Source organism: Lactuca saligna, chromosome 7 (genome assembly GCF_052625555.1).
Source record: "Lactuca saligna cultivar CGN05327 chromosome 7, ASM5262555v1, whole genome shotgun sequence".
Taxonomy (NCBI): Eukaryota; Viridiplantae; Streptophyta; class Magnoliopsida; order Asterales; family Asteraceae; genus Lactuca; species Lactuca saligna.
This window is the reverse complement of record NC_136423.1, coordinates 116,708,962-116,720,453: the sequence shown is the minus strand read 5'-3', so window position 1 is coordinate 116,720,453 and position 11,492 is coordinate 116,708,962. Positions and strand designations below refer to the sequence as shown.

The 11,492-nt window shown below is 35.5% G+C and overlaps 2 protein-coding genes across 2 annotated transcripts; one reads left to right on the top strand and one right to left on the bottom strand.

Annotated features, from left to right (window-relative positions):
- Window positions 1-6,918: 6,918 nt before the first annotated feature.
- On the top strand, window positions 6,919-9,379 carry LOC145004610 (Protein phosphatase 2C family protein). Its single transcript, XM_078963565.1, has 6 exons — window positions 6,919-7,058; window positions 7,488-7,742; window positions 8,035-8,343; window positions 8,554-8,671; window positions 8,748-8,971; window positions 9,103-9,379. Exons 2-6 carry the CDS (start codon window positions 7,497-7,499, stop codon window positions 9,304-9,306), a joined length of 1,101 nt encoding a protein of 366 aa, XP_078819691.1. The 5' UTR covers window positions 6,919-7,058; window positions 7,488-7,496; the 3' UTR covers window positions 9,307-9,379.
- Window positions 9,294-11,158, bottom strand: LOC145004611 (Tetratricopeptide repeat (TPR)-like superfamily protein). Its single transcript, XM_078963567.1, has 8 exons — window positions 10,681-11,158; window positions 10,529-10,595; window positions 10,343-10,382; window positions 10,118-10,250; window positions 9,964-10,035; window positions 9,768-9,848; window positions 9,614-9,675; window positions 9,294-9,522 (listed from the first exon to the last, which is right to left on the bottom strand). The coding sequence occupies exons 1-8, from the start codon at window positions 10,945-10,947 to the stop codon at window positions 9,459-9,461; spliced, it is 786 nt and encodes a 261-aa protein (XP_078819693.1). The 5' UTR covers window positions 10,948-11,158; the 3' UTR covers window positions 9,294-9,458.
- Between the last annotated feature and the right edge of the window lie 334 nt (window positions 11,159-11,492).

The window sequence follows — 11,492 nt, the reverse complement described above, 5'->3', positions numbered from 1 at the left end:
CTGGAAATGGACTACAAACATTACCCTAAACTGTTTTGGTGTTATAAAACTTATTTTAGTTGGTGTAATGGTTGTTCTAATCCATTTACAATAGCATATATCAAAATTCCATGATTTTATGTGTTCATATAATTCTTGAAATTTTTTATGATCATGTTCATGTTCTTATGAATTTAGAAAATGATAGGAATTATTTGATGAATTGTTTAGGATTAATTCATGATCATTTATGTGTTTTAATGGAGTCCATAATTTGTCCTCAAGTTATGGATTTCCAAAGGTCACCTTTATTTAACACACACTTAAAACACATAAGTTACATGAAAATGAAGAGTCTTCATTTTTATGAATCTTTAGTTCATAAGTTATGAAATGAAGAGTTTTGCAAAGTTACAAAACTTGCCCTCAAGTTTTGGAATTTGTAAAGTTTCACACACTTTAATAAACTTTAATTCCAACCCTTAGAGTTTTAATAGTTACAATTCAACCTTTATACTATTTATGGGAACTGAGATAGTTTATCAGACTGCTGAAAAGCTATAGGTGGTTAGGGAAAGGATGTTAGCCGCTCAGGACCATCAAAAGAGTTATGCCAACAGAAGTCAGAGATTCGGCTTTGCTTAAAGTCTCACCATAGAAGGGACTTATAAGATTCAGAGAAAGAGGAAAGTTGAGTCCAAGGTTTATTGAGCCAATCAAAGTTCTCCAGAGGATTCGGAACCCAGCTTACAAGCTCAAATTACCAGAAGAACTAGATGGTTTTCATAACACTTTTCATGTGTGTTATTTCAGGAAGTTCATGGGAGAAGTTCCCGACATAATTCCAATTTCAGAGTTAAGGATTGATGAAAAAAAGAGGCTAATCGAAGAGCCTGCGGCAATTGTTGATCGTAAGACAAAGAAGTTACAATGAAAGATGGTCGACTTAGTGATTGTGCAATGGAAACATACAGATTAGCCGAATCTCACCTGGGAAACAGAGAGTGACATGATGAGTCGCTATCCACATCTGTTTACTAATGCATGATTCCTGGACGAAATCATCGTAAGGGGGAGAGAATTATAACGCCCGTGTTTCTAGGCTAAACATTAATGTGATGATGTAGTAGTTAGGTTCAACCATTGTAACCCAATTTGAAATAATAAAGAGGAATTACATGAATATTATGTAAATTTTGTGATTTTATGTGCATTATACTTATTTATAAAATATAATAAATTAAGAGTGAAAATAAGCATCAAAAAAAGTGTAGATAAACCCAATATCTATGAAGAAAGCGGTAGTGGTCGTGACAAGGATTCCGGAAATATAAAGAAAACTGAAATCTGAATTATAATGAAGAAGTTATGATCCGTCGAAGTTTTACGGTAAAACCGGCATGACAACGGGAATCGTAAAAAGTGAATTTTTGATAAACTAATTTTTAGGCTTAGATATATAAATGAAAGTTGTAGTGTACCTTAAACCAAGAGCGTGCATAAAAAGAACGTCAAAATGTGACTTCGTATGAGGAAGATATGACTTTTCTAAGATTTTGCATAACAATATACAACCCGTAATTCAAATTTCAGATCGAGCGATTTTTAACCGACACAAACCTAAATGAAATTTGAATATTTCATTAATAGTATCTCAACAATAAAAAGACAGTCGTAAATGGAGTCTGTATGTAGAAGTTAAGAATTTTACACGGTCCTTAACAGTGTAATATTCTAAAACTGCTAAATAAAAAATCGGTCAAGAATTAGCCAACAGGGTCTAAATGAAAGTTGTATAATATGTCTCCACCTACTCATGGATATAAAGAACGTCGAAAATGGAGCTTGTATGCAAAAGTTACGCGGTCTAGAAGTCGGTAGGGTGCTGTTGCGAAGGGGTGACGTTGTTGAATCTGGGTCATTGCTTTCTCCCCAAGTCTTGCCACTAGATGGTGACATCTGGCACCCAGTTGAGCCATATTTCATCCTATAAATAGAACTCCTTCCACCCTCATTTCTTCACACTTCCACCTTTCTCTTCTCTCTCTAACTTCTCTCTAAACCCCCCCTCCCCCCTAAAGCCCTAGGAAACTCCCTTAGCACTAGAAGAAAGCTCCGAAGTGCCCGAAGGCTCCAAAAAAAAAAGAGATTGTAGGCTCAGAAGCTCTGCTCCAGTGGAGCCTGGTTTTTAGCAAAACCCGCTCCCTAATTTAAATATAGCTTATATTTAAATATAATATTGTTTTTTTGAATCTATAAATAAGATTTATCAGTGATTCAAAGTCGTTATACTGATTGATCCACTTACGGGGATGATGTCTAGGCTGTGATTTAGTGAGGTGTTTAAAGTAAGATTTCCAACAAGTATACTTTGTATACCAAATAGACCTTACCTTTGATATGATCCTAGCTGATTGTTCCATACTTGATAGATCATGTAGTAGACTCTCAGTTAATGACGAATCTAGACAAATAATTAGTCGCAATAAATATTAGACTAAAATCTAGTGGTAATAATACTAGGTTTCGTCGACAGAAATCATATTGTTAAGAAACGAAGCGTTGCTTGAATTTCGAGTCGTCAATTTAACAAGTGAGTGCATAGTCACTTTCATCTTACACATATAAATGAAGTATTTTATATTAATTACGTGCTATGTGTGCATATTTTTTGTTTACTTGATATCTATGATGGATGAACACTTTTATACGAGTTCTAAATGATTTAAACTGTATATGTATTTTATATCTAAAAAAATGTTGTGGTAAAACATGGGTAGATGAAATAGACAATGTGCGAAAATATGATGAGAGGCCTAGATGTTGATGATGAGCCAGTCATCTAGCGGAGTATAGATGATGACGATGGACTATTCTAAACATTCCAGCGGAACGCTAACAGGCTCGCAACCTATAAGTATATTTGAATTTAGTGTTCACCAGCAGTACTCCATCCCCCTCATGGTTGCCTTATTTGACATAAATTATTGAGGTATCCCCTAAGCAGTGTTTTCATCCCGATGAAAATCCTTAGGCCAGGTCCTATATACTAGATACCTTAGGGATGTAAACTAAGGATAAGGAGAACGGGTAATCGGGTTGAATTATTTGATGAAAATAATAAACTTATTTATTGTGGGTTGAAAACCCTATGTACTCACCAGGCTACCAAGCCTGACCCACTCAGTTTCTTGTGTTACAAGTAGTAGCACAAGAGCATAGTTGGATGATTTGACGAGGGATTATGGATTATAGGCCAGTAGATATAAATAAATATTGTAAGGCCTATCTTGTTCTGTTTATGCTTTTGATTTGTATCGAACATGACATCCCGAGGTTTTAATATAATGAAATACATTTCTTCGTAAATTCTTTGATAAATTTTTATCATATTTATCTTTTTGGAACAAATTCTGCAATACTTTTCCTTAAAAGGGTACTCTGATTTTCGAATATGGCATAAACAAATCGGTCTTTTCTAGCTGCGAAATTGGGGATGTCACACGACTCCAGACCCTAATGGCTGATTTCGATAGACTGAATATGCAGGAGACTGAATCGATCGATGCTTTTAATGGGAAATTGTCAGGAATCTACTCAAAATTGGCTGGTTTAGGAGAAGTGATCGAAGAATCTAAATTGGTTAAGAAATTTTTGAAAGCTTTGCCCAGAAATTTCATCCTTGTAGTTACTTATTTGGAACAAGTCTTAGATCTCAAATCGGTTTGATTTGATGATGTTGTGGGAAGCCTTAAAGCTTAAGAAGAAATGATTATGGAAGAGAGTAATGACGAAGGAGAAGAACCAAAGGTTCTGTGGTCATCGAGTGGTGGCAACAGTGGTTCAGGAGGTGGCGATGGATTGTTTGGTGGAGCGAAGGAAAGATCGACAATGGGAAAAGGGGCGTCGACTAGTAATCTTGGATCAAGAGGATTTAGTGGATCAGGAGGGTTTAATGGGGTTGATGGGTCAAGTGGGACAAAATCATGTAATCTAGTATCATAAAAGGGTAAGCCCTGACACCACAAATCCAATTCTGAGTTACCTCAACCCAATTCCACTAATTGCAAAAATTGTAATTGTTGTTGTGACAAAAATCGAAAAAATAAGGAAAAAGACCGATCTAAGATGATTTTTTTCGGTGTGACAAACTGGCTCACTTTGCCTCTGAGTGTCCGGAACGAATCAAAAAATTACAAGAAGGTGATTTTTCAAAATGTTTCGACAACGACGAGCCGGTATTTTAAATACGGATCGAGGTTGAAGTATTCTCATTAAAGGCTTAGAGATTCGCGGTGATTATTGGAATCCTAAGTCGATGAGGAATTGGAAACCAAGTAATCATAAAGATGGCAAGTTAGCCATGAATCCTAATTGTAGTCTAATAGTAAGTCGGTTATTAGAAGTCTATAAATACAATATCTTAGTTGAGTTTTTAGGATTTAAGAGAAAACAAATGAAAAGGTTTTTGAGTTATATTTCCTTATTTAATCAAAGAGTTATTTTGATTATACACTTGTGCATCTTTACATGTGAACAAATTGAAATTCAAAATTTCCATTCAACTTACCCATAAAGAGAGCTAAAAGCGTTATGAATTTGATGCGCCTTCTTCCATAATTGTATGGCTCGCAGAGTGAGATCCTTCTATTTCGGTCTTATATGGGTATTGCTAAACTTTTTTTTTTGGGCTGAGGACGTGCCAACCCGTTCACATGGAGGAATCGGCGTTGCTCTTCAATAATGGGTTACTCAGGGCGATTGAGGACATTATGGTTTGTGGTGGCCCCTTCTTTGGCAACTTACAATGGCAACTTGCTACCCTACCCATTCGGTTTGGTGGTTTGGGTTTATAATCGATGGTAGAGGCTACCTCATATGCGTTTGTTGCCTCAAGGACCCAATCTTGGGTATTGCAAGACTACATATTGCGGGATAGCGACATTTATGGTGTGGATTCTGATTATGCTGGTGCCTTGCATTTTCTTCGTAACAAGCTTCCGGACATTGACCTTAGCAGTTTTACTACTAAGGACACCACCCTCTAAATCCAAGAATACGCTGGCGAGTGCTCTTTTTAGTAAAATTGTCCAAGATATGGAAGTGAATCTCAACATGATGGCTCGGCAGAAAACGGTTTTTCAATGTTTACGTACATTACATGATCAAGATTTTCTTCTAGCTATCCCTATAGATAGGCTTGGCCAACATATGTCTCCTATGGAGTATCGTACCATCCTCAAATATGGACTCATGATTCCAATATTCTCAGCCAATGGGATTTGTCCAGTGTGCCGCAAGGCATGTTTGGACTCTTTCGGTGAGCATGCGTTTCATTGCAAGGAACTCTCGTGGTTCAAATATAGGCACGATATGGTTAGGGATGTTTTAGTCGACATAGGTAAGCACGCTAGGGTCTCCGCCAATAAAGAGGCTCCTGTGAATTTCCTGACTGACCCAACAGAAGGAAGGTCAACCCTTAGACTGGCTGATGTTTTGATTTTTGGATGGGTTGGAGGGAAACATGCATGTGTGGACCTCATAGGGGTATCCCCTATCGTAAGCTTGAGGGTAGAGGGTTTCACGGCGGGACAACCTACATTAAAAGCTACAAATTCAAGGTTACCAAACATGAGAAAATGTGCATGGAAAATCAACACACGTTCATACCATTTGCATTTGATACGTTTGGTTTCATTGCGGTGGAGCTTCTTAGTAGAGTACAACGGATCATGCATAGCAATGTTATATACCCTAGATCTATGGATGTAGTATTCAAAAGAATTGGCTTTACCATACAAAAGGGCTTAGCGACGCAACTTGTTGTTTGTTTGCCTTCCCATTCGTTGTACGATGATAAGTAACAGATAATAACCTATTATTTGTTCTTTTTCTGGATTAAAATTCAATTTATGAAAAATAGCAATTCAAATGAAATTTAGAAATTAATCTACTTAAATAAAAACCTGAAATCAAAGAATCAATAAAAAAAACACAAATTTAATAACTTTTTTAGACTATAAAACCAACTGAAAAGATGAGATTCATATAAAAATGATGAACATATATGCTACAAAATTAAGAATTGAATATTCAATCACAAGCAGCAAGAAAACAAAATAAGAACAAATGTGACTTTTCAATGATTTTCTTGTCGAATTCTTATATAGATACAAGAACTCAAGGTAACATGAACTAACTTACTAAACGGAGTTTATCTACATTATTTATAGGGAATAGTCAAGAATACATAATAATTGTCACATCTATATATAACTATCGTTGATGATCATATTCATTGACCTGTTACAAAATAAACATAAAGTCTAAATTGTTTGTTTATACCAAGTCACCGAGTATCAATTATTCAAATCTTATTTCTACCGACATCTTTAACAAGATTTAATTATTTATTAAGCTGTTAAGCAATCAACAAATTCATTTTTTTGTGATTTTACAAATACAAACCCACAAAAACGTTAGAAACTGTGAAAACTGATCATCAGTTTTATGATCATTATGTCTTATTTTTTATTTTTACTATTATTTGTTTATTATTTAAAAGATATCAAACCGTATCAGTCTTTATTTTCTATAATAATATATCAATATCGATATACTTTTATGGAAAAAAAAATGTGTTACACAACCTAATTTTGTAACATTAGCATATTTAATTTTGTATAACTGTTAGAAGATAAAAATTATTATTATTATTTGCGGTTCTAAAAGTAAACAAATAAAGAAATCCTTCATTAAAAGTTATAATCAAACATATCTTAAAACATATCCATCACTGAAGATGAAACGGATAGATTTACTGCTGAAAAAGGTGGGTCTTGTTCCAGTTACAAATCACCCACTTATGGCCTCCACCACACATACTGTATTTGTATTTGCATACATCTCAAACGTCTTTTTTCCAAGTCTCCTCCCCCACTTAAATATCTTAAAAGGCACAAACAAAATACATATGATTGCAGATTGCCTCACTCGTTTTCACTCTCACCGGATTTCATTCATATTCCGGCCAACTTTCCGGCGATCATCCCGACCTCTTGCATCCCGATCAGAACAAGGTCTTTCTCATCAAACCTCTACCCACTTCTTCTTTAGGTTTTGAAACCGAATCTACAGCTCCTGCGGTATATATCCAGTGGGATGCTCATGCGGCATATTCTCCGACTATCTTATTTTATTTATTATGGGTTTGGTTTGTTGATTTCGTTATAGATTAAAATGAAAGCTTTTTCTAATTGTTCTTCTGGGTACACAAAAATGTAGAATAATGGGGTTATCCACAACTTGGATTTATGTTTTCCAGAATAGGATATAAAGAAAATTACCCTTTTTTAAGTTCATAGGTTTGATTGTTCTTTCTGACAGTTTTTTTTAGGAATGAAACCAAAGTAGACCATAAGGAACATTGACATCCCGTGTATGACATTTATTATTAGAATCTATGTAAATCATATGAAGTAAAAATATTGACTTTTTGTGATTTTCAGAAGTGAATTATGGGCCGTTTTTCCTCCATGTTAGATGGATTATCAAGAACGTTTTCGACCTCCAAGAGAGGGACGAGTTCTACGGAATGTAGTGGCAAAGAAGCTGCAGAAGCCATGGCAAAAGACGCAAAGAAGAATGAGATGATCTTAAGATCCTCCGGCACTGTAAACGTGAAAGGATCGGATAATTTTGCTTCTGTTTGCTCCAGGAAAGGCGAAAAAGGTGTCAATCAAGATTGTTGCATTGTTTGGGAGGTATATAAAGATTATCTTTTTCATCCCATGTTTGTCATACATAAGGAGTCCTTAATTTTCTTAATATTTTGTGACTTTTGTGAGCACAAAAGAGCCCTTGAACATGGTGTGGCCATGAGGTGCTAGACACCCGTTCTCATACCATATAAATATATGGAGTTCTTGATTTTTTTCTCCATAAAAGTCATTGAGGAAAGAAGGGAGACTCCAACAAATTTCATGTTGATTTTAGTGGTATGGAATTTGGATCACTAAAAGCGACGTTTTATGTGTTTTTTTTCTCGGAGTGTAGGAATTTGGGTGCCAGGAGGACATGATGTTTTGTGGGGTTTTCGATGGTCATGGTCCATGGGGACATTACGTTGCAAAGAGAGTTTGTGAGTCGATGACATCATCGTTGCTTTGTAATTGGCAAGATATGCTAATCGAAAATTCAGTTGATGATGATCTTGATTTGGAATCTGATAAAAAGCTTGATAGATTTCATATATGGCAGCATTCTATCACAAAGACTTGTGCCGATGTCGATCATGATCTACAACAATACCGCAAAATTGATTCGGTTTATAGTGGAACAACAGCTTTGGTGGTTGTGAGACAGGTAATTCAAGATCCTTTCTACTTTTAACATGAAAAAGTTTAAGTATTACCAGTCACGAATTGGAGTATATCTGATTTACATATCACATGATGTTCTTAGCTTCTTCTATTGGGCTTTCATGTAAGCCCAGTATACCTGATTTACATCTCATGTGATATTATGACAAGAGTATGTTGGAATAATAACCTTTTTACAAATACAACTTTTCAGGGTGATCACCTTGTCATAGCGAATGTTGGAGATTCTCGTGCAGTGTTAGCCACGGCTAGTGATGATGGTGGCTTGATACCCCTACAACTTACAGTCGATTTCAAACCGAATCTACCTCGTGAGTGGTTGTCTCTAGAAATAATTTTATGTTCAATTTTTGTTGGTGTGTTTGAAAAAACTTATTTTGTGTGTAGAAGAGGCCGAACGAATAATTGAGTGCAATGGGCGCGTCTTCTACCTAGAAGACGAGCCCGGTGTGCACCGCGTGTGGCTGCCAAATGAGGACTCCCCTGGTCTGGCTATGTCACGAGCCTTTGGCGATTACTGTATTAAAAATTTCGGGCTTATTTCTGTTCCCGAAGTCATACAACGAAATATAACCAACCAAGACCAATTTATTGTGCTTGCTTCCGATGGGGTACGTTTAAAAATGCGTAAAACTTAGAACTAGTTAATGTCTTTAGCATAGTCTGGTTTGGTTTCTGTCCGATGTCAAATACAGTACAACCTGTTCTGTGTTGATAAAAATTATGTGATGTTTCTCTGTAGGTGTGGGATGTTGTTTCAAATGAAGAAGCAGTCGAGATTGTGTCATCGACAGCAGACAAGGCCAAATCGGCTAAACGTCTAGTGGATCGTGCAGTCCGTGAATGGAAACGCAAAAGAAGAGGGATCGCAATTGATGACATTTCGGCGATTTGTGTTTTTTTTCACAATAATTGTTCATCATCTTCTGTAGCTACTCCAAAATAAAGATTAACAAAATCTTTAAGGTTATTTACACCTTTTATATTACATAAAATCTTTTTACGTTTCTAACATATAATTTCATGTATCTATAAAATGGATTTCTCGAAGAGTCAAATTCAATTTACAAAAGGTGGATCGAGCTATATGGAATTCAACTACAACTCCCACTTTCGACACTGACAATGAACTTTCGCCAAGGATGCCATATAATCATCCAACCTGTAACATTCAACACACAACATTAAAAAAATAAAATATTAGCGAAATTTAAATGACTTTTATATAAAAAGCACCAGTGAAACATCCCGACCTTTCTCCATAAGGTGATTTACATGAAGCAACCAAGTGAACTTTGGCTTTGTCAGCTTCATTCTACAATTAGCAAGATTACAAGAGAATGAAAACAAATCAAATGAAAATAAATCAAGAAGCATTTAAAGAATCTTGAAAAGATATATACAGACCTGAGATTCATAATAAAGGCCGGCGTATAGGGAAGCATAAAAATACTCACTCGCTCGTCCTTTAGAAAAAACATCTACAAGCTGAAAAGAGATATTAATCACTTTAGACCAAGTAATCTTTTCAAGATAGCAATATAGCATATACTAAAAGGCATTCACAACATCAAAAGTTATTATAAAGTTTTATTACATGTACCTTTTCAGGGTCACCACCATCTTTGAACATGTTATATGCTTCTCTCATTACAGGTCTAGGATCTCTTCCAACCTGTAAAACATACACCAAGGGGAAATATTGTAATGAGAGATTCAAAATTGATGACTTTCTTTCATGGAAATTATATATAGACCTCAAGAAATCGTTTTCTTGCTTCAGTCGCTCCATATAGTTGAGCTTCACAAAGAAAACACCAAATTGACTCCTCAGTGTCGTTTGGATTTTGTGCTACATCTATTCGGAATTGCTCTGCCCCTTCTTCAAATCTACCCACATTGGCCAATCATGGTGACATTAGTAAATAAGAAAGATGAAAATGATCAAATTAAATGAGAATTTCTTTTACTTCTGGAAATACCTATCAAGGTAATACAGTGAGAGCCCTCTTTGCCAAAGATCTATTCACACAATACCAATGATCAAAACTTGTAAATTATGTAAGTTTCTTGCTTTCATTATCCTCATTAATTGATTAACAAACAAGATGTAATTTCCACTTAAATCCCAAATTGGGTATATAAATGAGAGGACGTGAGGAACTCACATGCCTTTTGACGAGGATCAAGTTGAATTGCATTATCAAACTCTGCTACAGACCCCGCTACATCACCCTTAATTACAAAGAAAGATGATATTGAGAAGATAACAAGAAACTAAAAGCAGGAGAAAGATTCGATTTGGGAAATGTGGAGGAACCTGACGAAAGAGAACCATTCCTCGTCGAATTGCGATTAGGGCTTCACGGGATGAACCGGCTCCTCCTGTAATGGCGTCCCAGATTCCTGAAACTGAAGTTGAAGTTTTGGAATTACGGGGGAAATTGGAAGTGGTTGAAAAGGTTATGGTTCGAAACAAATGGGAAGGACGATGGGTTTTTGGAAAAATTGAGAGAGATGAAGATGGGTGGTAAAAAGGGGTAGTTGGACTGGAAATTGCCGGCGACATGCTCCGAGATACTGCCATCGACGTGCGCGTGTTGAGACTTGGGAGCGAGGGAGAAAGAAGATAAGAGGCGGATGAGGATGAAATACAAAAGTTAGTTTAAAACTCGATTGAAAAATTAAAATGATATAAATTGTGATAAAATTATTTCAAAGTGTAAGCATTAATGATTTTTTAAACGATATTTTTTAAATAGTGAGACATTTGGAAATGAAATTGAAAATTAGATAGTTGATCACCACTATCGTCTTCTTCTCGAGTTTTTTTTAGTACATTCAATAAAAGAAAGGGAATGAAAATAATGACAAAAAGAAAGAGAAGTAAAATTTTCTTTATTCCCTTTTCATGATTTCGAAGAGAGAAATTTTAAGTTTTTATGCTTCTGAGTTGGGAGTGAAAATAAAATAAATTTAAAGATTTTTTTTCCCTCACTTTCTTCTTCAAATCGGTTCAATTTGAGAGTAAAATTTGAAAGGAAAATATGGTTTCAAAATTATTTTATTCTTTTTATTTTTCTTCAATTAATGAAACTCAAAAACACGATTTTCTTTCGATATCCATAACTT

Coding starts and splice junctions, on each gene's coding strand:
- LOC145004611 (XM_078963567.1), bottom strand. CDS start 10,947: ATGGCAGTATCTCGGAGCATGTCGCCGGCAATTTCCAGTCCAACTACC. Junction 10,251..10,342: donor TCACTGTATTACCTTGATAG/GTATTTCCAGAA, acceptor CAATGTGGGTAG/ATTTGAAGAAGGGGCAGAGC. Junction 9,849..9,963: donor ATGGTGGTGACCCTGAAAAG/GTACATGTAATA, acceptor ATCTCTTTTCAG/CTTGTAGATGTTTTTTCTAA.
- LOC145004610 (XM_078963565.1), top strand. CDS start 7,497: ATGGGCCGTTTTTCCTCCATGTTAGATGGATTATCAAGAACGTTTTCG. Junction 8,344..8,553: donor CTTTGGTGGTTGTGAGACAG/GTAATTCAAGAT, acceptor ACAACTTTTCAG/GGTGATCACCTTGTCATAGC. Junction 8,972..9,102: donor TTGTGCTTGCTTCCGATGGG/GTACGTTTAAAA, acceptor GTTTCTCTGTAG/GTGTGGGATGTTGTTTCAAA.